Consider the following 23,984-nt stretch of genomic DNA (forward strand, 5'->3'; position numbering starts at 1 on the left):
GAGGTGGACAGAGGTCATGTGTACACATGCTGGCCAGTATCTCCAGTCAGGCTTCTGTTAGGACCTCTGATGGCCAGGGTCAGATTTGGTAGTAAGAGGCATCACTGCCCTTAACATTTGTTTGACAACAGCTAATGTTGTCAACTTGTGGGAAATAGTTCAAATCTAACATAATTTGAATGGAGTCTAGCCAGCTTGAGCATGGCCAGAAGTCTCCCTCCCCCTGGGCAAATATCCCTGCCTCCTCTTCTCCATCCTCTACCCCCTTTCTTTGCCTTATTCCCTGCCCTCTGTCACCCTGGGGCAAATAAATCTCCTTTTTGTTGAGAACTTTGTCTTGGTGTGATCTGGGTTGTTACCAATCCTTTCAATAATGGGGTCCTCCATAGCCAGGTAAATTTGACGAGGTTTGACAGGACATATAAATCCCTTAAGTTATATAATTATAGACTTACATATTAAGAAACTATTTATGAGCTGGGTGTGGTGGTGCATTCCTTTAGTTCCAGCACTTGGGAGGTAGAAGCAGGTGAATTCAAGATCAGCCTGGTCTGCAAAGTGAGTCTAGGTCAGCCAAGGCTACACAGAGAACCCCTGTCTCAAAATACAAACAAACAAATAAATAAACAAGAAACTATTTATGTAGATATGGTCAGAGCCAATGGAAAAAAAAAAACAGAAGAAACAAAGGATGCTGGCATCTTAATATTATCAAGAGCAGGAAGGTGTTAGTTTTTAGTCCCATGGACTAAATGCTCTGAACAGTGTCATCAGGGACCAGTGAGAGCTGGGGATAAGGGAGAAGGTCTTTCCACCTCTGCAGAGTTAGTGCTAATGAACCAGTGCTGCAGCAAAGAAAGCAGGAGCTGGAAAGAGAGAGAGCTCGTTGTCTCTCTTTGGCTTCCTCTTATCTTCTCTAGTGAGTTTTATTGACCAAACCCAACAAAAAGGCAGAGGTTAAAGGAGAGAGGGTCTGTCATGCAGTCCCCAGAAGTAAATCACTCTTGTAGAACAAGCATCAGGAAAGATAAAGAGTGGGGAAAAAACCATGGTGTGATAGTTTAAGCAGAATGCAGCAGTACTGCTCTGGGAACTCAGGAGTGAGGCACAGGGTATATAGTGGGTCAAATGGCAGAGCACCCCTCCATTCAAGCAGTACAAAATAACCTTAAAATACCTACCACACTATGCTAAGGCCCCTTCTACTGGCTGGGGATACAAAAATAGTCTCAATCCCTTAATGTGGGCTTTGAACCTCAGCAGGAGACATAGAAGCAGGCATGTACACAAGCATGCCGAGAAAGCAAAAAAGGAAACTAATAGCCGTTCCTGAACTTGGAGGTTATTTTTTAAGCCATAAAAAGGGAGCCTTGAAAATTAGAATAAATGAAACACGCTGGGAATTTCTAGGAAAAAAAAAAGAATATTATTAGACAGGAAATAGCCTTGTGCATGTGGACATAAAAGCAATGGATGTAAAGGTGAGTGACTTTAGAAGCAATAGTTGGCAAACAAAACTCAGTAGGCTCCTTGGATGAACCACTGTCTCTGAGCCAGACAGCTGTTGGAGCACTGTAGTGCTGAGTTTTGTAATTACAATCTCTTGGTAACAGTGTTGAGCTAGGATTGAAGGGAGCCAGGAAGATTCACACCACCTATGACAATCTTGGGTTTTCATTTTGTTTTTCAGGATAACATCCAAAATTAGAGTGGCTAGGGCAATAAAGCAACTGAAATAACACAACTCAGAGAAAACTATCATCTGGAGACTCGGGAGAGGCAGTAGGGAAGAACCCCAGACCTTTTGAAATGGGAAAAAGGGTCACCCACTAAAGATCAAACCCACTTGATCAATATAGATTGAACTAAACTAAATCCAATCAAAGAAAGATTGCCTTCCAGTTTCAGCCACAACTTTGTTTAGTACATAGCAAGCCATAGTGATCCAGTTAGAGAGTGATTAGCAGCATGAAGGGGGAGGGGTGCAGGTTGCCATAGAGGGGCAGAATCCAGCAAGGTGGGCAGTCCTCCAGCATACAGAGAGACTTCCCAGGAAGAATCAGGATGAATCTGGTAAACAAAGAGATTTTGACAATAATTTTGAGACGAAGGGTATTTATAAGATGTCCCCCTTGCTGTAGTTTATTGTGTGAAAAACCTTCAGAGTATTAACTAATATTTTACACACTGTGAACAAAAGAAAGCCTTGTTAGGAATTGCAGGAAGTTCACTGTTTAGAAAGCTTACTGGGACGTGAGTTCAGGCTAACATTTTTATCTCTTGTCAGCTTGGTTAACAGAGTTATTGCATTGACAGTTTTGTCACTGTGTTTTTGTCCTGATCTCTGAGACAGACACTGAAAAACAGTGGACCTAAAGATCACGCAGTAACTGACTCTCTTTGCACTCTCACACTCCATTTTTCTTGGCGATCAGGAGTCCTTACCTCCCGCAACCCTCTAAATGAAGCTAATTGGTGTGTAAGAGAGAAGTTGGAAGTGTGAAATGAATATTACATCTGTAGAAATACTTCAAAGTGGGCAACAGCAAGTACGTCAACCAGAACACTGTCACTCAGGCTAGAAGCACTTTCATTTTAAGTGTCTACATTCCACTATATTATGAAGGAGGCAGCATAGAATGGGAAAGGAACAATCGTGTATGTGTGTGTGTGTGTGTGCGTGTGTGTGTGTGTATGTGTGTGTGTGTGTTCATTGTTTTCTCCTTTCTTCTCCCTTCTCTTTTCTTCTGTGATACAGGTGATAGTTTCCAAACAAAAGTAAACCCACGGTCACTTTCCATTAAGTGACATTGTGCAGGGATGAGACAATGTGAAGAGCACTGTCAGAAGCAGGGAGGGTGGGCCATGAGTCCTACTAGCTTAGCTCTTCTCACCACCCCCCAAAACTCACCAAAGCTCGCCTGAAAACAGCTGGAGAGTCAGAGAGAAATCTGGGAGAAGAGTGGAGAGATACAGGTTCTGATCCCACTACAGAGCACAGAAAGGGTTTGATGGCTTTACTTCCGTATTGGGTAGAAACGCCAGTCCTTACTTACATCTAGGTAAATCAAAGAACAGCCACCAGAAGACCTTTAGGTACCAAAAGATGCACCAGACAAAAAGGAGACAAAAATCATTAAACAAAACTCCCATATTTAGAATCTAGAATCACACCTACACTCTGAAAACCTTTTCAAGTAAATGGAAATTTCGAGTGAGCTTCCAATTTCAGTCTCACATTTACATCTCTGCCTAAAGAAGTCCACACCTGTGAGCTTGTGGAAAGCTAAAACACCTATTAAAGAAGCAATCATTCACAGCAGTAACCAACAGCTACCAAACTCGACTCAAGACCCATTTGTGCTCAGTACTGGGAACCTCAACTCCCTGTGGCTGGTGAAGTCATGGACCTTAGAGAAGAAGCTATTGCTGCTCCCTTTCCTAAACCGGAATCATTCTCAGCTGCATCCTAAACACCTGCCCTCATATACGCAGGAGAGTGGAGCTCTCAGCCCTCATCCAAAAGAAGTTTAGCGTTGTCGTGGCTGGAGACCAAGTGATGCACCTTATAATACAAATCCCACGCATAAAGCTAAAGAAACCTTATGGAAGAGGGAGTGGGAGTGTGCAAGTAGCAGAGCATCAGGACTTCAGTTGTTAGATCATGTCTTCCACAAATGATGGGGTGTTACACCCGTAAAATATTATCAAAAAATCTTATCAAAGCGGTGACTTGGGCAAGATCTGTATAATGACAGTTTGACATGCCAACGTGCGTGGGGGACATCTCACGAGGCCTCGCCCCTTCTTTAGGAGCTACAGAAAGAAGGAGAACCAGTCTGCCCCAGGGACAAGGCTTCTAACTGGTTATCTAATTCCAGCTTGTCATCTGAAAACATTAAGTGGACTCACTCAGCAGGTTGTCTTCATATATACACGTACGTGTTACAATAATAAAGCAAAAAAAATCATGGAGGGGGGATTAGAAAATTCGGAGGGGAAGTGTGTGGGGTAGATTTGATATAAATAAAGTACTCATGTATGTAATTCTCAAAAAGAATCAATTGAATGTTAAAATAAGTTAATTTTAAGGACACCAATTATAGCCCAAGTATTATGACAATATTATAGTACACAAATTCTGAATGCCCCTTGAGCCCAGAGGAAGGGTGGGGGAGACATGATAGAATTTTAGAGGGCACACTCACCAATTCAGCTAGACTTATAATAGGTCCTCACCACACCCACCACCACCACCCTATAGAAGCTGAGCCCTTCTGAACACCATGTCTCCTGTTTTGCAATCCTATTTACTTTTATCCGACGAACTCAGTCATTTGCCTTGTTTCTTCCATACCCCACCTTTTTGTTACTAAAAATAGCTTAATCTAATATTGGTCTGTTCTTTTTGGTAAAAGTACATCCATTTCCTTACTTAATATTTGTCACTCGCTAATATGTCTATCCTTTACCTCTGTCTTTCATTGTGTCATCTCAAAGAATATCTTCAGATATTTGAACTAATGTGGCACAGATGTTCATTTTATGCTGCTTTCTACTGTTAACTATGATGCTACTGAGATTTTTAAATGGGAGCAGTGCCTGGATGAACCATTCAGCTGAACCTATACTTACTCCCAGCTACACCAGGTAAATCATGGCAAAGAGAAACAGCAACATCTCAGAGATGTACTCAGGTTTATCCTCTAAAGGTAGATAGTCGTATGGTGGGGGAGGAAGTTCCCTTCTGCCAGAGGTCTAGGGGATGGAAATAGGGTGGAAGAGGGAGAGAGGATTGGAACCGGAAGATACAAGTGAGGGATAACAATCAGGATGTAATCTGAATAAATTATAATATATTAAGATTAAAAAAATCAAGGGAATAAAGAATACAATGAGAGTTGGTAGGGGGAGTGTGACAATTAAGGAAGGGAATACAATCGAGGTACAATATATAATTGTATTAAAATATCCTGATATGGCATAGTACCTTGACTATATAATGAAAAAGGTTTTAAAATGGAAAGTGTGGGAGAGATGGCTCAGTAATGGTAAAAACCCTGTTGTTTAAGTAGAAAGTCCTGGGTTTGGATCCCTTGAGCCCACGTGAAGTTATAGTCCTTTTGTTCCTGTGAACATGATGTGAAGAAGGAGCGATAGAATCCCTGGAAGCCAGCAGGTGAGTTAGCTCAGCATACGTAGTGGACAACAAACAACAACAGCAGCAACAACAACAGCAACAACAACAACAGCAACAACAACACCCCCCAAAGCACAGAGACCCTATCTCAAACAAAGTGAAAGACAAGGACCACCTCAAGAATACATTGGTACACACGTACCACATTCATAAAAAGAATGTATGTGTACAGGCACACACAGAGACACAGGCATGCACATACGGACACACACAGGTACAGACACACAATTCTGATACACAGATTATTTGATACATGTAGAAATCAACCTGTTTCAGAAAACCAGGTGGAATCACGTGCTCAGAGGCTCCTGAATCCTTAGGAGACTGTCCTCTAGGGCCTCAATATAGACATAAGGTTTACTTTTTTTTTTTGCTATGTCAATTTTCTCTTGTATTAGAAGAAAGAGTATGAAAACTCTAGCTTAAAATTAATTTTACACAGGAAATAAAACTTGACTTTTAGAGTAAATTTTACCTGTTAAGGGCTTTATTTTTTCCCACTGGAAAGGCACTGACTGGTACAGCTTTACTGTGTTCTCAGCTTGATGTTTCCGGAGTGTGAATGGTCACGTGTACTCTGAAGCAGCTCACGTTCTGCTTGGCAATTACAGCTGGCCTGTGTCAGAAATATTTTTCTTGGAACATTCTGACTTGACAGCCAAGTCAACTATAATTAACGAGGATTGTTGAGGCTGCTTTTGATGGACGTGTATTTGAGGACAGCTCAGATATCCTCGCTGGGAAACTTGAAGCCCTCTGCACAGCCATCATTCTGAAATGTAGTGCATAAATTGCTGCTCTACTCATTTCCCTATCTGCTTAATATCCAGTCCTGATTTGTCATCTGATCCAAGAAGTAAAAATTGAAGCACTGCAAATTGGGCACAGTGAAGCATATTTACATGTATTTCCATTTAAAGAATCTAACCTACAACCGGCCTCAAATTAAGGTCTTTAGAGCCAGTCTATATGTTTCTTACTCTGAGTAAAATTGTGCTATTTAGCAGTATTCTTCATTCTTAAATCCCATACCATAATTGAACAAGTACTTCATATTCAAAAAATGAAGATGGATTCTATAGTGCAGCTGTTCTCAATCTGTGGATCATGATCCCCTTGGGAGGTCTAACAATCCTTTCATAGAGTTCACATATCAGATAGTCTGCATATCAAATATTTATATAAGAGTAAAAAAAAACCACAGTCATGAAGATGCTATTAAATAATTTTATAGTTGGGGTCACCATAAAAATGACAATCTGTATTAAAGGGTTGCAGCCTTAGGAAGATTGAGAACCACTGCTATATAAGACCTTAAGGAATCAGGAGTCAGCCTGTAACTCTAACAAATTTCGGACAGCAATATACACTAAAGGGACATACCAGTCAATGGTAATGATGTCATGTAGTCACAGTTGCCTTTCCCAATGAGGGAAAATTCTAGATAAGATGCCATGTAGCAGGTGAAACAAGCATGACGAACAAAGGTAACACAGTCCTTGCTTTAATCCCAACAAGATTAGGTGCTACTTGCGTGTCTGATGAGCTATTCTAGCTGCCTTCTTCATCAATATTATCCCCCTTGGTACTGCACTATATTTGAAAAGTTAATCCAAAGAAATTTCTAGACATTTTCTGGTATTTTCCATCCCTTTGTATTGTCTTTTCTTCTCAGTGAACTATAAATGATGTTCAGGACACCGACATTGGTTTAATGATCCGCTAATACATCACAACCTAATTGGAAAACCACTGACAGACCATTTGATCATCAATTCTATGCATATTCATCAAGTCTATTCTATACCAGATGCTGTCTGTCATCATGAGAAGTAACTAAATGGAGCAAGGTAAATGCATATTCTGCAGGAATTTGCATTCTGGTGAGAGAAAATAGATAACAACTTAAACAGGGTATATGTAAACAATGATGAATTCTAGGAATGCTGAGCAGAAGGAGCTGGGAAATACTCACGGTCTTGCATAGAGTGGCTAGGAACAGCCCAGCCACCAATGTTGTGTATGGAGACTGGATTATAGGGGACAGGAAGCTGGAAGACAGAGAAGAGAAGAAGAGAGGAGAGAGGAAGGAAGGAGTGATAAGAAAATGGAAGAAAAGAGGGAAATGAAGAAAAAATGAAAGAAAAAGAGGAGAGGGAGGAAGAGAAGGAAAAAGAGAAAAGATGAGGAAATGAAGAAAAAATGAAAGAAAAAGAGGAGAGGGAGGAAGAGAAGGAAAAAGAGAAAAGATGAGGAAATGAAGGAAAAGAAGGAGGGAATAGAAAGAAAGAAGGAGGAGAATAAAGAAGAGGAAGAAAAAAGAGAGAGAGAGAAAAAAAGAAGAAATATTGCTGGAGCCTGAAGGTCTGTGATTTGGATGGGAAGATGTTGGGCAAACATTACTACACTTGCCCTACATCTCTCTCAATAGACACTGAATACGGTAGAAGAGACTGAGTTCTCTTCTTAGCAGTCATATTCCCATACAGTTCTGACTGTCCTACTCTGACCTTTCCCTCATTACTCCCAGTCTCTTAAAAGTGCTCTTAAAGACATACCTCCATTACCAAGATTAACTACTTCTCAATTCTTCTTCTTCTTTTTTTTTTTTTTTTTTTTTTTTTCGGGTATCTCTAGAGTTTGGCTTTAATGAAAACTGGCTGTTTCTTATTTATGTACACTACTTCTAAACATTCCTTTCTGAAGAAGATTCTATTCTTTCTACCCTCTTCCTATGCTGCTGAGACTGAGGGTGTTATAAGTATCTTTCTTCATCCTCATGGTTGGTCACAGATGTTGTTTCTTTGTCCTTTCTGAAAACACCACATTTCAAAGTACATATTACATGTTGTACAAATTATTCTGAGTGTGCTTTGGATTTATTTACAGATCCCAGACACAGTTTCTCACTTTGGTTAATGGTTTGTTAATAATTACGTGTACCTGTGGCCACCACAACTACTATCATAGTTTTTGATGATGCTAATTTTCTTGGGTTAAAATCTATTATATACCAAGACCATCCGTCTGGTCTTCTGAAGTCCAAAAGTCCTCCTGCACTTGTTTTCCATACCAGACAGGGAATAATGTAATTATTTTCATTGGAATAATCTATTCTGAGAAACATTTGCATCAATCATCTCTAGATTTTGCTTTATCTTTCTTGCTCCACAACTTTTATTTGCCAGAAGAGTAGCTCTAGCTTTGCACACTCTTCTGCAATGTCATCTTGCCAAGGGACTCCCCATGATATGGAGCCCTACTGTGCCATTCTTGAATCTTGTCTGACCCTCATAAGTGTATGTAGCTGGAAGAACGTGACAGTTTTGACGTGATACAAGTTTTGTATGCAGACTAGACTTGCACCTTCTGCATAGCCTTTTTGAAATTCCTTTTCTAGAAGCCTGTTTATCTCATATAAGAGGTCTAACTATTTAGAGAACACCACGCTGGTAAGCACACATTTAGATACAGTCCATGATGAAATCATTCTTCAGATATATCAAAAATTGGTACCAGTTATATGAAGAAGATCAAAACTGCTCTAGCCCAGCTCTGCCCAGTGTGTGCACATGCTCCAAGATAGCACGTGGTCCAACACAAAATTATAAACATTGAGATGTTCTTTCTTTCCTATTGTTTGTTTTTGTATGCATGGCACCTTTTTTTTTTTTTTAATGTAACTAAACTGTGTTTTTCTCAAGCACGGACTTTGTAGATGACAATATCATGCCAAACTATCACAAAGTTTTATGCCTTTTTTATGATCAAATTCAACGTCTTCACCCAGCTTCTTGTAACTTGAGACTTAAAAGTTCAGCATTATTTCTCACTCATTAGTTTATTAAAATTATGAACACTAACATCAAGGAATCTTCTAATTTTCTAGTTGCTCTCAAAATTTTAAATTCAGCCTCAACATTTGCAAGTGATTGTGTCACATTTCTTTCATTTTCAAAAAATAAATGCCTCCTTTGCAATGGCTAGTCTCAGCTGCCGATTTCCTCAATAATTAAGTGACAAAATTGAAGCCACAGGAGAAAACTTGCACATGCCAGCTCCCATGCTTTCATCAGCCAACCCGCTGTATTTTCACCTATATTCTTCCTTTCCTTTTCTCTGGACTGGCTATGGCCATATATAAAGTCAGTGAGTCTCCTGTGCTCTAGATGTCAAACTGTCTCTGCTCAATGACATTCATTTTTATAATTTTGCCATTTCTTTCTCATTTACTATGATGTTTCCTTCTTTTGACCATGTCCTACCATACATAAATGCCCTTACATTTGAATCAAAACAAACAATGCAAAGATAGACGCTGTCCTTATTTTCTCTCTTTCCTCACGCACTGAACTTCTTTAAGTGACCCTTTCTCCCTCAATGAGCTCTAAAGCAGCTCTTGTCAAAGTCATCCCTGGCCATCAGATTGATGAGTCAAAGGCCACTTCAAAGTTCTCATTGGACACAAGGCATTAGAATCTCTTACATGATTGGCATCGTGATCTTTCATGAACTTCTTCTTTGTTTTGCTTCCAGTACACTATTCTTTTTTGTTTGCAGGCTTTTTCTATTGTCTAATCATTTTTAGTGTTCATTTTCTGGATCATTCCATCTTCCCTGTCCGAAAGTACTGAAGTGCTTCAGGTTGAGCCAAAGACATTTATTTTCATCTATATACACCTTTCTAGTTGACCTTAGCAGATTTTTGTACTATTTAATATTATTGGTGCCATGACAAGCCACAGATCTCCAGCCCCAACTTCTGAGCCTGTTTCCACACAACCTTATACATTTAGTCTGATCCACTTTTCTGAAGTTGGATTCCTAATGGCTGTTTCTGACTTAGCAGGCACAAAACTAAACTGTAGATTACTTTCTCCTGAACATGTGACACATTTCTCCCAAAGGCCTTCTTAGCACAGTCAATGGCAACTGCAGTCTATTAATTATTCATTCCGCAAACCTTGGAGTTAGTCTTGCCACTCTTTCTCCTATGGGGCATACCCAGTCCTTGAGCAAACCATGTACATTTGACTTTTAGGCAAATATTCTGAATTGTATCCACGTTCACCACTGCCAATGTTCTGATGCTACCACATCATTGCAGGGTTGCTTTGTGATAACACTTTTCATCATTCTTGCTGTATTGTAGACTGCATTACACAACTTAGTCAAAGTCTCTTGGAAAATGTATCAGAACGTATCTTCTTGTCTCAAAACGTCTCACGTCATATTCTATCTCATATTAACTGCCCAGTGACCCATAGCATCTCCCTGTACCTTTTCTAGCCTCCTCCTTAGTGGGCTCCCCATTCTACTCCAGCCATCCCCTCTCTCTTCTTCTCAGCTCCTCTTCTCATTTGCAGAAGCACTTCTCTCTGTTTCTATGTGACTCTTTCACTTACTTCACTTACTTTCCTACTTGAATTTTAGATTTTAGACTGAGTTCCTCCAGACACTGATGCTCTTTATCCCACATGCCATTTCACTTTTATATTCTGCACCATTTGTCAACAATGTGGCAAAATTTACATTTTTTTTCCATTTTGCTGCCCCATCACTCCCTTGTCTTGGACCTATGTGTAAAATCAATGAGAGTAAGGACTTGGTTTATTTTCACTCAAAGCCTTTGAGTCTATAGTCCTAAATATCTTGAGTATTGCAGTATTCAGTAAATGTCAATTGATAAGGTAGAGTTTGAGATGCATATAAGTTTATATCTGTAAACCTTGAGCCTGCCTGCAAAAACCAAGTTCCCAGTGTGTGACCAGTGTTTGAAGATAACTATTGTGAGAGTCAGCTCAAACTCAGTGTGAGCAGAAAAATAATAAGGAGGCAAGGCTCTGTACATCCTGGCAACTATCTATGGAAACTCCACAAGACAGAGCATAAGCCAGCTTGGCATTTTTGCATGGTATTAGCTCAGTTTCCCCCTTCATAAAGAGCAAATGCATGCCAATGAAAACCTTTAGAACAAAAAGATCAACAGTGAGTTGTAAATTTAACTGGCAGAATCTTCACTAGTTTATTCTTGATTAGAGAAAGAATACTAGGCTTGAATCACTTCAGGCATTTAAAAGTGTATTCTAATTCTGGACGTGTTGCCTGTGGAGAGACTATAAACCTACAGTCATCCTTCCTAAGCCCCAAAATGGAAACTGTAGCCTGAGAAATAGAACTTTGCTCAAGGAAACATCAAGGAAAAGTATAAAAACAGGAATTGGCTTTTAAAAGGAAGAATATTTAGATACATTGTATGTGCCTCTGAAATGAGAGTAGAGACATCAAATAGATTAAAAAAAAAAAAAAAACCCCATAGTGAATACAGAAGGAAGATTCAAATTAAATATATACCAGATGTGTGCCTATTTGGTTTATAGAACATTCTCTCTCATTGATATATGCAGCTTTGGGACTCAGCTTTGATGAAGGTAAAGGATTTTGAATCTTGGCACACAAAATTCCTCCAGGAAGATGGAAAAAAATTGTCATAGTTTTTGTTTGTTTTCCTTTTTGTCAACTGGACACAAATTTGTGTCATCTGGGAAGATTAGACCTCAATTGAGAACATTCCTCCATCATGTTGGTATGTGCGTAAGTCTCTAGGGGCATTTTTAAATTAGTGATTGATTTAAGAGGGCCCAGTCAACTGTGGGTGAAGCTGCCCTTAGGCACGTGGTCCTGGGAGGCATATGAAAGGCATCTGAATGCTAGTCTGGAGAAAAGAGAGTGTGCAAGGTTGCGCCATTGTTCCTGCTCCAGTTCCTGTCTCCAGGTTCCTGCCTTGACTTCTCTTCATGGTGGGCTATGATGTGAAAGTATAAGCCAAATAAACTCCTCCCCACATTGCCTTTGGTCATGCTTATTACACAGAAAGTAAACTAGGATAGAAGTAGAAGCTATAAGAAGTGTTGGGTTTCTTTCCATGTACCACTGATTTTAGATCTAGCTTGGACATTGCATAAACAATAATTCACCAAAGGGTGTGCATCAACCAATGTTGTGCATGCCACTGGTATATATGTGTTTGAAAAGTAACATTTATTTATATTTAAGATCACATTTGCCTTCAGCACCTTCTCGGCCATGTGCTTTTTGTGACTCATAGCTTTAGTTATCTGATGCTCTGTATACAACGCTGTATTGTTTTCCTAAGTCCCCTCTCTTTCCCACCCTCCCTCCCTCTTGCCATGGTTAGAGGTTGGAGGTTAATATGAGCATACAGGGGGAAGAGGACCCCCTCAGCACATTCACAAGGGAGGGGAGTAAGGGGAAAATGGGAGGGAGGGAGGAAGGAATGGGAGAATACAAGGGATGGGATAACAATTGAGATGTAATATAAATAAATTAATAAAATATATTAAGAAAACAAAAAACAAAACACTGTCAAAAATATACTCTGCAATTTTGAAAGGGATGATAAAATTCTACATTCAATGATGAAATGAATAATGCTGTAGCATCTTCATAAGTAGTCCCAATTTTTCATTTTTATGTGAAGAACCAGAACAGATAGATGCTACTGATTACTCAGTACAACAGACAACAGAAGCAGAGAACCTGAATGAAAACTGAATCTTAGTCTCACTGAAGCAGAATTTTTTAAAACACATGTTTGTGGCTCCCTGTCCTCCGACAGTTCTTGCCCACAGTGTCTAGTCTAGAGTTGATGTGTGTTTGCAAAGGTCAGCAGATAGGTACAAAGAGTGTGCTATAGGTCTGGACTTTTCCACCACCATGGAAAACACCACTCTACCCTTGTAGACTTGACATTACAGTCCAGTATCAGCAGGGGTAGTTATTTTTATTTTGTTTGTTTAGAGTGTATAATTCTATTCTTTTCTGCAAAATATTTTATTCCATAATTAAGATGCCACTGGTTTTGACTAAGTTTGAGGAAACCATGTTTTATTTGTAAATCTTACTGTGGGATTCCTAGAAGTCTTTTGTTACTTTTCAAGTCAAGAAGAGACTTGAAGACTCAGCTGCATAAAGCCAAAGGTTGTTTCCTTATTTCTGTGGATTTCACTGCACTTTCATACAATGTTATTTACCTACTAAAACTTGTAGCTATTTGTTGACTGTTTACTTTCGACTAGTATCTTTCATTATATTCTGAAAAACATTTGAAGACCCTCATTAGTATTTTAGGCAAGAATTGGGTGTTCAGCTAGATGAGCTAGCTTATTAAACTATAATGAAGCTGGATTCCCAATAAAGACATCTGACCTCAGCTTGTACGATTTGCCTGCCTTATGTTCATTTACAAATATGCTTGCAAAGGTAAACAGAAATATGTGCTTAGGCCACATCGAGGGCTTTTTGTGAATATGCCTGCTAATTTAGCATCCAATAGTGAAATTTGTTTGAAACCGATTTTAAGCTAGTACATCATTCATTATAACTTAAGAATTTCCTGTTTGTGTCACTTCGTAACCTAGAAGTTCAATTTCTGAATTGTCACACATGTTTACACAACATTGAACAGAACCTTGTGGATACCAGAAATAAAACCATCCTGTGATCTTTATCAACGAGACATACACACCCTGTTTCTGACTCCTCACTCATGCTTGTTCCCAGGCAATATCCATAAACACACACCACATACAGTCATGCATACACACACCATTTTACATAGTTAGGACATCATTTATGTCTGGCTGAGAGAAATTTCATAATCTCAAGGATGGTTACTAATTATTTTCATCAGAAATAAACATATAAATTGCATAATATATCTAAGTGGCATCAGGCAGGGTTGTTATAATTTTAAACATTTTTTTAAACACGTAAAAGAATAAAGTAGCTTCTGTACAAAACCACTAAATGAATTTGAGTTTACTTTAGAAGGCCTTTGAGATAGAAACACATCAGTTGTCCTTAGGATTTTTGTTTGTCACTATCAGTAACTACCCTGTCACTCTCACTGACGATGGCTATGATTGGGAACATAAAACTTATGTTTGAAATAGGCACCCATTCGCCTCAGTTTTGTATCTGATACTTTCAATCTATCAGCTATGAAGAAACAAATGAAGAGTTTCCCTACTGTGTGATCTAAAGATAGCTTATTCTATACTGTCCTTTGATGCCCTTAGAGAAGCAAACCAAACACAACCCCCAAGGAAAAATGTACACAGTCACACAGACCCACCAAAGCAGAACTAAAACATATCCACCTGAGAAGCCAAGAAATGTACTACCTTGCCCCAAACTGGCAAGAATCCGATTACCACAAGGATGGATAGTTACCCATGGCGAAGAAAGGGATTCCCAGCAGGGTGGAGTTGTACTTCCCGTCGGTGATGAAGAAGATCCCAGCTGCAGTGGCGATGGAGATGCACACCGTGAGCACCCCCAGGAGGCCCAGGAAGGGCTTACTGCGCAAGCAGTCCTTCATGGAGCTGGAAAGGGTGGCCGTGGTCAGGATCAGCACGAGGCTCACCAGGACCTTGCTTCTGGCCAGGATGCTGGTCCTATGAAAGTCTCTCCAGAGGCTAAAAGATGCCAGAGAGTACAGTTGGAGGTCTTGGTGCTCATCCTGGAGCTTCCGCATAAGCTTACAGAACTCATTCTCCCACCTCTCCCCTATGAGGTCTTGAGTGGCAGAACCATAGGTCTGGAGGTAGTAGGTGATTTGAATGGCTCTGGCTGACTTGACCCGCTGGTCTTTGCTGTTTGGCACTTCCACTACCCCGCCCAGCTGGTGTCCAATAAAACTGTTCCTCCCATCCTTAAAAACAGAAAGAAGGGAGACTTCAGTTACCAGAAGGATGCACATTCCAAGGGGGGCAGGTTCTTATTCTAAGTGAAGAAGCACATGGAAGGCAGAAAAAGGGTGCTGGTGATGGCGGAAGTGATGTGGGTGGAGAGGAAAGTCAGGAGTTTATTCTCAACCTTTTGGACCTACGTGGGAGACCCTGCATGACAAACAGGAATAAAGATGGAGAGAATGTCGCAAAGCTACACCAGACTTGTCACGTGTGTAGGGAAAAGGCTCATAAATTTGGCTTCCCAAATGCACTTTATTCCTAATGCTTTCTTCTATAGCAATCCATTCCTTAATGGCAGATGAAGCTCATGATTGATGTTTACCTATAAATACAGAGCATGGCAAGGCTCACCCTAGGCCACGCCAAAGAGATGGAATACGTCTTTCTTCAATGAGATACTACACTCTTCCCCTTCAGGGCTCCTGGCCTCCACTGCATCTCTGTGAGCCACTAAGAGGTTCTCCTGGGCCACATCCCTCCTGTGGTGTGAGTCAGAAAGGCACTGCCACTGCATGTCCATTTTCCCTATTTTGCTGATTTCTTTCAGGTTCAGACCAGAACCTAAGTAAATCTTTCCCCTGATACTTTGAAATTCTTTACTTTCTCTAAAGCCTCCTTCCCCACCATGTGTCTGCTCGTTCATCGTGTGTCTGACCTATGTGCTGTGTTCAATGGCACCTTTTTCTCTTCCTTCTTGTGTCCAGTCTCTTCCTCGAGCCGTTTCTGATATTTACAGTTTGGCTTCCCCAGGTGTTTCCCTTTTAAATTCTAAGAAAATTGTCATTGAGTTTCAAAAATTAAAATAATCACCCTATATATAAATATGCGAAGCATTCCAGAATTAATATATTTACCAACATACCGATAAGAAGATTCTTACTTTCTTACATTACTGAGGTTAGATCAACAGTTCAGAATAGGATACAAACCTTTCTAAAAACTAGTGTGGTATTGAAAGACTTCCTGCATATGATATGGCAGGAATGTACTGGCTTGTAGAATCCTCCTCACCCCCACCCTGTCTCCTACACACCTGACTCTGTCTCAGACTTTTCTTAGAGATAAATTCCCAAATGCGGCCGGTAAGACTTTCAGGTAGTGTCACCAAATGGTGTCTCAGCTTCAAAGTTGGACTTGCAGAAGTGTGGATAGGATTATTGTCCTAGGAATTGGGCAAAGTGGTACTTCATCCTTAAAGTTCAGATGGACACAGAATCACTACAGTTGTTCTCAGCCAGTGAGGGAGTTCCCTGCAGCCATCACCAAATTTTAATCTATTTGGAAATTTCATTTTTGTCACAGCTGTCTCCACAGTTGATGGAATGTTGAGCTCAAAAGCAGGCTCCAGAATGGCTTATAGGGCTGAAGACAGGCTGTTGGTAGCAGGTGAGTTGCAGACACAAAAGAAAGCTTATGCTGTAAGTAGTTTGTATGTGAACAAAGTCAGAAAAGATGTGCTCACAAAGGTAAAAAAAAGGGGGGGGGGGCTGGAGAGATGGCTCAGTGGTTAAGAGCACCGCCTGCTCTTCCACAGGTCCTGAGTTCAAGTCCTAGCAATCACATGGTGGCTCACAACCATCTATAATGTACTCTAATGCCCTCTCCTGACCTGAAGGTATACATGCAGACAGAACACTGTAAACATAATAATAAATAAATCTTAAAAAAATAAAAAAGATTTATTAAAAAAAAAAAGAGTTGTTTCTTAGTAAAGAACACTTCTAAAGGCAAGGGCAGCAAAAACACTGACCACTATGCTGACCATAGGAGATTACATGCAACTACTGGGCACGTAGCTAGTAAATGAGATAATCATCATGGATTTGTTTAACCTAGGCATCTAGATGCGTGACACTTGTTTGTATTTGTTTGCTTTTAACACGTACAAAAGTAACTCTAATGTTTCAGTGTGTATTGCAAACATGGGAGGTTTAAGATATTCAGAGGATGCAAGTGCAGCTGGGAGAATGATGAAACTCTGAAAGAGAACAATGTCACAGCCAGTCGCTCTGTGTGCCTGGTCCTACGTGCTAAATAGTTAGTTATAATCACCTTAAGAAACCAAACCTGAGCAAACCCAGATGAACAACTTATTTCTTAGCAATTTAAATTGAGTATTCTCCCTTGGTGTATTGACTACTTCCATGGGATCTGTATAATCTTGCTATTTCTTGTATTTATAAAACCAAACTGGGGCTGGATAGATGGCTCAGTGATTAAGAGCCTGGGCTGTACTTCCAGAGGACCTTGGCTAAATTCCCAGAACCCAGAAGGCAGCTTAGCACCATCTGTAACCCCTGTTCCAAACGATCTGACTCCTAATCTGGTCTCTATGGGCACCAGACACTCACTTGGTGCACAAACTTACATGAGGTGAAAACAACTGCATACATTAAAAAAAATGAACAAAAAATATCGAACTGAATGTTTAGCTGTAAATTTCATGTTTAAACCCATTGGGTTTTGCAAAGAGTGTTGTTGGCAAGCCTTGAGAAAGGAGATGTGAATTATGCCCCAGAACGGAGTGATGTGGATTTAGTTTGCATTTGCCCAGTATACACAAATTGCTCATTTATATAAAAGTTGACATAATGTTTTGGTTCAATTTTTCTTTCTACAGCTTTGAAATTCTGTATTTTTGTGTCTGACTATCTGAGAAAGCCTGCATCCCCAAAGCTCTGCTTCTTTTTAAGAATGTGCTGCCATGTCTGGTCTTAGCTCATTGTCATTAAAGAGAACTCTGGGGAACTTTAATAGCAGCACAGAGAGTTATGTATCCCTCGGGTCTCACTTGGAGATTATAGTGGACAGGGAAGGCACTGTGATTGTATTTCTGGACCAAAGTCAAAAGTTAAAAGATATATAGTTTTTTAAATAGCCAAGTTTTATTGAGTTTTACCAGCTGCTAACTTTCCTTTTGGAGTTGCCTAATTTACATTTTAATAAAAATATCTTATAAAAGATACACCTTTGTTGTATCCTTCTCCATTATATTTACATAAAAAAGAATGAATTTCTTGGGGTTGGAGAGATGGCTCAGAGTTTAAGAGCACTGGCTAGTCTTTCAAAGGTCCTGAGTTCAATTCCCAGCAACCACATGGTGACTCATAACCATCTATAATTATATCTGGTGCATTCTTCTGCCTTTCTGGCTCACATGAAGTACAGAATACTCAATAAATAAATAAATAAATAAATAAATAAATAAATAAATAAATACACAAATAAATATAGAAAAAGAATTAATTTCTGATCCCGGCTTAAATCTATGTTCTTGTACAATATAAATGAGGTGTTTTGACATCCCAGATGTCTATTAAGCGGTTACAAGTACATGCAGTTGGCTCAGCCAGTCTATCCCACTACAGTCCTTAGGAACTCAGTCAAACAGACTATGGGAATAAGAACATTCCACTACTGGATACGGTCAGTCTCAAACTAATCAATCATTAGATATTTCTAAGTAGGGGAAACTAAGAATGAGTGTATCAAGTATTTGTGTCTTGTAGAGAACTTCCTTGGAGTGGTACTACATCCAGTAAGGTCAATACAAAGAATTGCTCAGAAGGCCATGTGACTTGAGTTATACCATACAACTCATTCTAATTGGTGAAAACTTCTCCTTAGTTTATTGCCTGTGTTGTCTTCAGTTTTCTTGTCCTTAACAGATGGAGATATAAGTATATGAAATGATGATTATAGGATATGGAAGTTAAGTTTTAAGCTCTTGTGCCATATGAAAATACTACCTAAATAAAGAGTTTGAAGATGCCTGGATTTCAGAAACACTGGTCTTACAGCTATCAGAGCAATGGGTTGGATGTTTCAGCACAGCTGGCATGTCAATAAAGCATGGTAGCATCAGGACTCTGTGTATATCATCGTCCGATTCTGCTGTTTCTCTGTCTACTCTCCACATCACAGCCAGAGCCTGCTCATACAATTGCAAATGAGACCACCTCATTTCTACATCTAAAACTGCCCACTGGTTGGCACTTGCAGCAGGCCCGCCACAGGGGCTCCTTATCAGGCCTGCAGAACAGTGCGTGGCCACGGCTGGGTATGCTTCTGACCTTGCATACTGCTCTGTCTCATCCTCCTTCTCCTCTCCACATGCTCCACTCCTCTTCCTCATTGAACACATCAAGTTAATTTCCACTTCATGATGTTTGTATCTGGTGTTCCCTTTGCACTGAATGTTTTTCTATTGTTCTTCTTGAAGCCGAGACTACTTCCAGTGAAAGAGGTCTTATATTTAAAAAATGATTTAAATTATATAGTCTATACAGGACACCTGGTTCCCCAAAGCAGGCCATTTCAGTCCATTGCATCATCCTATTTTATGAGCTTCCTGCTAATGATTCTGAGATGAGTGTATATAATCATCCAATCGTTCCTCTTCTGTCTCTGCAGTTAGAGTTCACACTAGCTGAGAGCCCAGGACCTTTACTTGGTTGCTCACTACTAATTAACTGAAGCCTCAAACAAGTCTGCCCTCTGAATAGCATTTGTTAACTAAGGGAACTCACCTTCAGGTGTAAATTACTAATCACATTATAGTTGAGAGATCATTTTGTTAAAATTGGATGATTTGAAAATATTTTCAACCCCCTTAGTGCCCTGTACCATTTTCTCCAGCATGTGTTACTGTTTAGCTTTCACTATGCTACAGCACATGCCAGCAATAAGTCATTAGTCAACAGACAGGGGGCTTCGGTGAGTGCAAGACAGCTAGAAAAGGGGAAGAGCTTGTATGCATCAGGGTCTGAAGGCAAAGGACACAGGATACTCAAAGAGCTGAAAGGAGTGATGAGATGTTAGTTTAGAGAGGTGTGGTGGTCCTTTGACATTGCACCGTCAAGGACATAAGTTAGTAGCTGAGTGTGAAAACATTGGCAAGTTGACTCAGGAGAAAGTCTTGTACTTTTTTTTTTTTTTTTTTTAATTCTTACACCCATGCATCACAGAGAAAAGATTTTGGGTGTCAGGATGACACTGAGGCAAAACAAGTCAGTTAGGAAATCCTGCAGCATCTTGGATTCTGGATGCAGCATAAGGAAAATGCCAGCTGAGGCAGACTCTGGTAGGTAAGTTGTTGCAAGGTGAATCAATAAAATCGCTGGTTACAATGCTGTCCCAGTGCCATCAAAGTCCGTATCCAACAAGAGCAGTGCAGCAAAGTCCCTGGATCCCTCAGCTTGGATTGAAAGCTACTTCTTTGTAGCCTTTAAATCCCTTCCAGCCAGTCCACTCCTCTACAGTGAAGAGGAAATTAAACTCAGAGTTAACATCAGAGAATTTGTTCTCACAGAGATAAGGGATGTGGCGATATCTGTGGTGTAGACAGCTGTGCAGGGCAAAGCTTACTCAATGCTGCTTTGCAGTTATTAGGAAGCAAACCAGGCATTTACTTCATTAGAGGCTAGGTTAACATCATATACTTTCTGACTGTAGAATAATTTGTCAGCACAGCTCCTAGCCAAGGCAATTGTAACACGGGTTTCCCTGATTTCCAATGAGGCAGATTCTGCAAAGATATTATAAACTTCTAGATGGTCAGCTGACCTTTATTACTAAAAAGAAAGTTTTCCTGCATACGAAGGAGGTAGTAACATTTTAAAAAGAATGATGACATTTTGTTTATTTGTATAAATAATACTTTCATATTTGTTTCCTAATGTATTTCTTTGTTTCACTCCCCAGTGTAAAGTGTAAATACAAAATAGGATTAAATTAAATCATCACTTATCTTGATTTTCCTTCACAGGGTTTCATATTTGGAAGGGATAAGCTAATAAGGAGAAAACAACTTCCTACAAGGTACTTGATTAAAGAATAAAAAAAAAAAAAAAAAAAAAAAAAAAAAAAAAAAAAAAAAAAACTTTTCTAGATGAGGTCTTTAAAACATTAAAATGTCCCTAAGAGAGAATAAATGTAATTCTTTTCGCCATATTTTAAGTTCAGAAAATGTAATATTTCAGATTGTTTTTCAGAGAGGAAAGTTAAAAAATAAATAAACACAAGTTTCTGTGCTGCTGAAATAAAACAAAAATGTTAGCCAACCAGAATATAAAATGATTTTTAACAGAGTGTGCCAGTATATTGGTGGACAGAGCTTGGAGGGAATGATTTAATCCAAATGACAAGCACAGAGACTTAGGATCTTGATTTGTGTTGTCCTAGGCAACTCTTCCACTAGTCTATGAGGACTTATACTGAAGTGGCTTCAAGGCATCAATGAGAACACGGGACCAAAAGGGAGTAAGCCAGCAAAATGCTGTACAGCTACAGTAGCACGGACAGTGGCTTCATTCGGGTTTCTGGCTGCAACACTCGTTTTCCTAACACACTTGGACATATTTTGGAATAATCTGTAAATGTACCGGAAAGAGAGGATGTGCGAGATCGTGGTTATATGAAAAGACTTGAACGACCACCTTTGATGCTCAGGGTCCCAGCTGCAGCCCTGACAAGGAGCACAGGTGTCTTAAACTCCTTGAGCATAAGATTTATTACTGCTTAAACGACAATTGAAGATGATACTTTCATGAATTATTTCTGTAGCTTTATCAAATAAGAATTGTAAGGTCTTGTGAGGGTTAAATATGCTAATATAAAGTGTGATTAGTATTTGGAAATGGTTTCGAATTGTTCTTATTAATATGCAAAACATAGGGTATTTATATAATACTGTTTATTCACTTAGTCCTTTAAAGTTATTTTCACCTCCCAGCAGGTGTCTGAGATGTGCTGTCAAGAACATAGGCACAGGAGCAAGTCATAGGGATTTAATTTCTACCTTTGCTACAACAAGCAGGGTGGCAGCAGCTGCTGACTGGATTCTCTGAGCTTTCCTCTCCTTCAGGTGAGGCAAAAAGTATGCTTTACATTATCTCTAAAGTTCTGATGTGCTCTTCATTAAATAATGTCCTATTTTTCCAAGCTAGGGTCATTTGGGAAGATGAACTTCAACTGAGAAAAATGCCACCATCCAATTGTTGTGGTTTCCTAGTATGTAAATTTTATGCAAATCTGTAATTTGCATCTTCTTGATATTGATTGATGTGGGAGGACACAGCTCACTGGGCAGTAGTGCCACCCCTGGACTTGTGGTCCAGGGATCTATAAGAAAGCCGACTGAACAAGCCAGTAAACGGCACTACTCCACAGCCTCTGTATCAGTTCCTACCTCCAGCTTCTTGCTTTAAGTTTGGCCCTGACCTTTCTTCAGAATGGGCTACAACGGAAGCTAAAGTAAACTTCTTCCCAAGCTGTTTTTGGTCATGGTGTTTATCGCAATAATAGAAACCAAATGCTTCCTCACTGTTGAATCCATCAGATGCTACAAAGCAAACTAGATCAATTTTCTTTACTGTGATAAAATGAAAATAGGAAGAATGGGGAAACAACAGAACCTGTGCTCATTTCCATAGCAACAAGAAGTTATCTCTTTCTAAATCTGGATAAAGTCACTTCTTTCTTTTCTCTTGACTAATCTCCAGAGAGATACCATAAGCAACAACAAATAACAGTAACCCAAATGGAACTAACAAAATTTTTAGGTAGTAAAAGTCACTTGTTCTTCAGATCCCTATATAATTACCTCAACCATATTTGTTTGCTTAATACACAATAGCATACACACATTGGATTTTCCCTATTGGTAAAAATATTCTCATATGTTTATAAACTGAATGAATATAGTTATCACCTGTATTAAATGTGAGTTATATTGGCAAGGACAGGAGACAGATATAGGGAGGAGAGGGACCCAAGAAACAGCAGTTCCATTTCACTCCTGGCTTGGATGAAGAGTTGAGGCATCAGAAGAGAGCTAAGATTGTGTGTGTGTGTGTGTGTGTGTGTGTGTGTGTACTGATAATTGGACTTACATATGTTAGCCAAGTTCATTTTTACTGAGCTATACTCCCAGCCCCATCTTGGATATGTTATCATTCTTCTCCTAAATACCGCCACCTCCCTGAGGCCTTAAGTCCATGTGTGAATAAAATCCTAGTCTGGATGCTAACCCCTTTGATGAACAGCTTTGGGACTGCAGCTTGGGCTTTTCATAGTCGAAATGAGTGATGCTTATTTTCTAACACCCACCCATCTCGTCAGTGATCTTAAGGACTCTGCTTTTGAGGAGCAAACACTACAATAACCTTGAAAGCAGCTTATGATGGGTATCAGGCTTATGCTGAGCCCCACTGAAGCAAAGCTATTTTCTTTTTATCAAAATAATGAAAACAGATATCATGTCTTGGATGGAAACATGTTCCAAAGATTAAAACATTATACACCACTGTCTTCTCCCTCAACAGTTTTCATAGCTGGTCCTGTCAATTATCTGGCCTTCCAAGATGCCATCCTGTGGAAAGTCTAATTCACCTAAACCCATGCTAAGTAGATGGGAAGAGTAATCGTCCCTTTAAAAAGATATTGTGCTTATCTTTCCCAGGATACCCTCACCCCACGTAGTGCAGTCTCTGGCGGAGATTCATTATCTGCACTCCGGTCTACCAGTTTCTTTGAGTTTATCTTCCTGCCCACCCCTCCCCCATGCCCCGTCTCTTTTCTTCTTTCTTTCTTTTTTTTTAAATACTAGCCAACGCCTGAGCATGCTCTAAGACACTCTGTGCTTTCACACTCCTTTTTCTGTAGAGACTCCTCTCCTTTTGGCATTCAAATCTGGTCTATCTTGTTTGCTGTTCCCTAACTAAATATTCCTGTTTTCTCTCTTCCTTTCTCCATATCCCTCCTCCTAGAAATTACCACATTTATATCTTCCCAGGCCTAGTTTTTCAAACTCCAATAAAATTGTTTTCCCAAACTCATTTTCTAAATTCTATATTAAGGAAACTAAGATCCCTAAGCAAAAAAAAAAAAAAAAAAAAAAAAAAAAAAAAAAAAAAAAAAAAATCCCGACTTTTCCCATAATGAGATAAAAATAAAAATTAATATTTTGTTTCTCTATAGCCCATATATTATCTAATAACCCAAATTTC

General features: G+C 39.6%; 1 protein-coding gene across 4 annotated transcripts in view; it reads right to left on the reverse strand.

The window, feature by feature from the left end:
• Positions 1-23,984, reverse strand: part of Ptchd4 (patched domain containing 4) — a 180,164-nt gene that overhangs the window by 102,725 nt on the left and 53,455 nt on the right. For 3 of the 4 annotated variants that reach the window (XM_051152942.1, XM_051152944.1, XM_051152941.1), the window contains one exon: positions 14,456-14,936. In XM_051152942.1, coding sequence (XP_051008899.1) covers positions 14,456-14,936 — 481 coding nt within the window. The remainder of the gene's footprint in view (positions 1-14,455; positions 14,937-23,984) is intronic. The other variant, XM_051152943.1, reaches the window with a different exon arrangement.

This window comes from Acomys russatus, chromosome 11 (assembly GCF_903995435.1).
Source record: "Acomys russatus chromosome 11, mAcoRus1.1, whole genome shotgun sequence".
Taxonomy (NCBI): domain Eukaryota; kingdom Metazoa; phylum Chordata; class Mammalia; order Rodentia; family Muridae; genus Acomys; species Acomys russatus.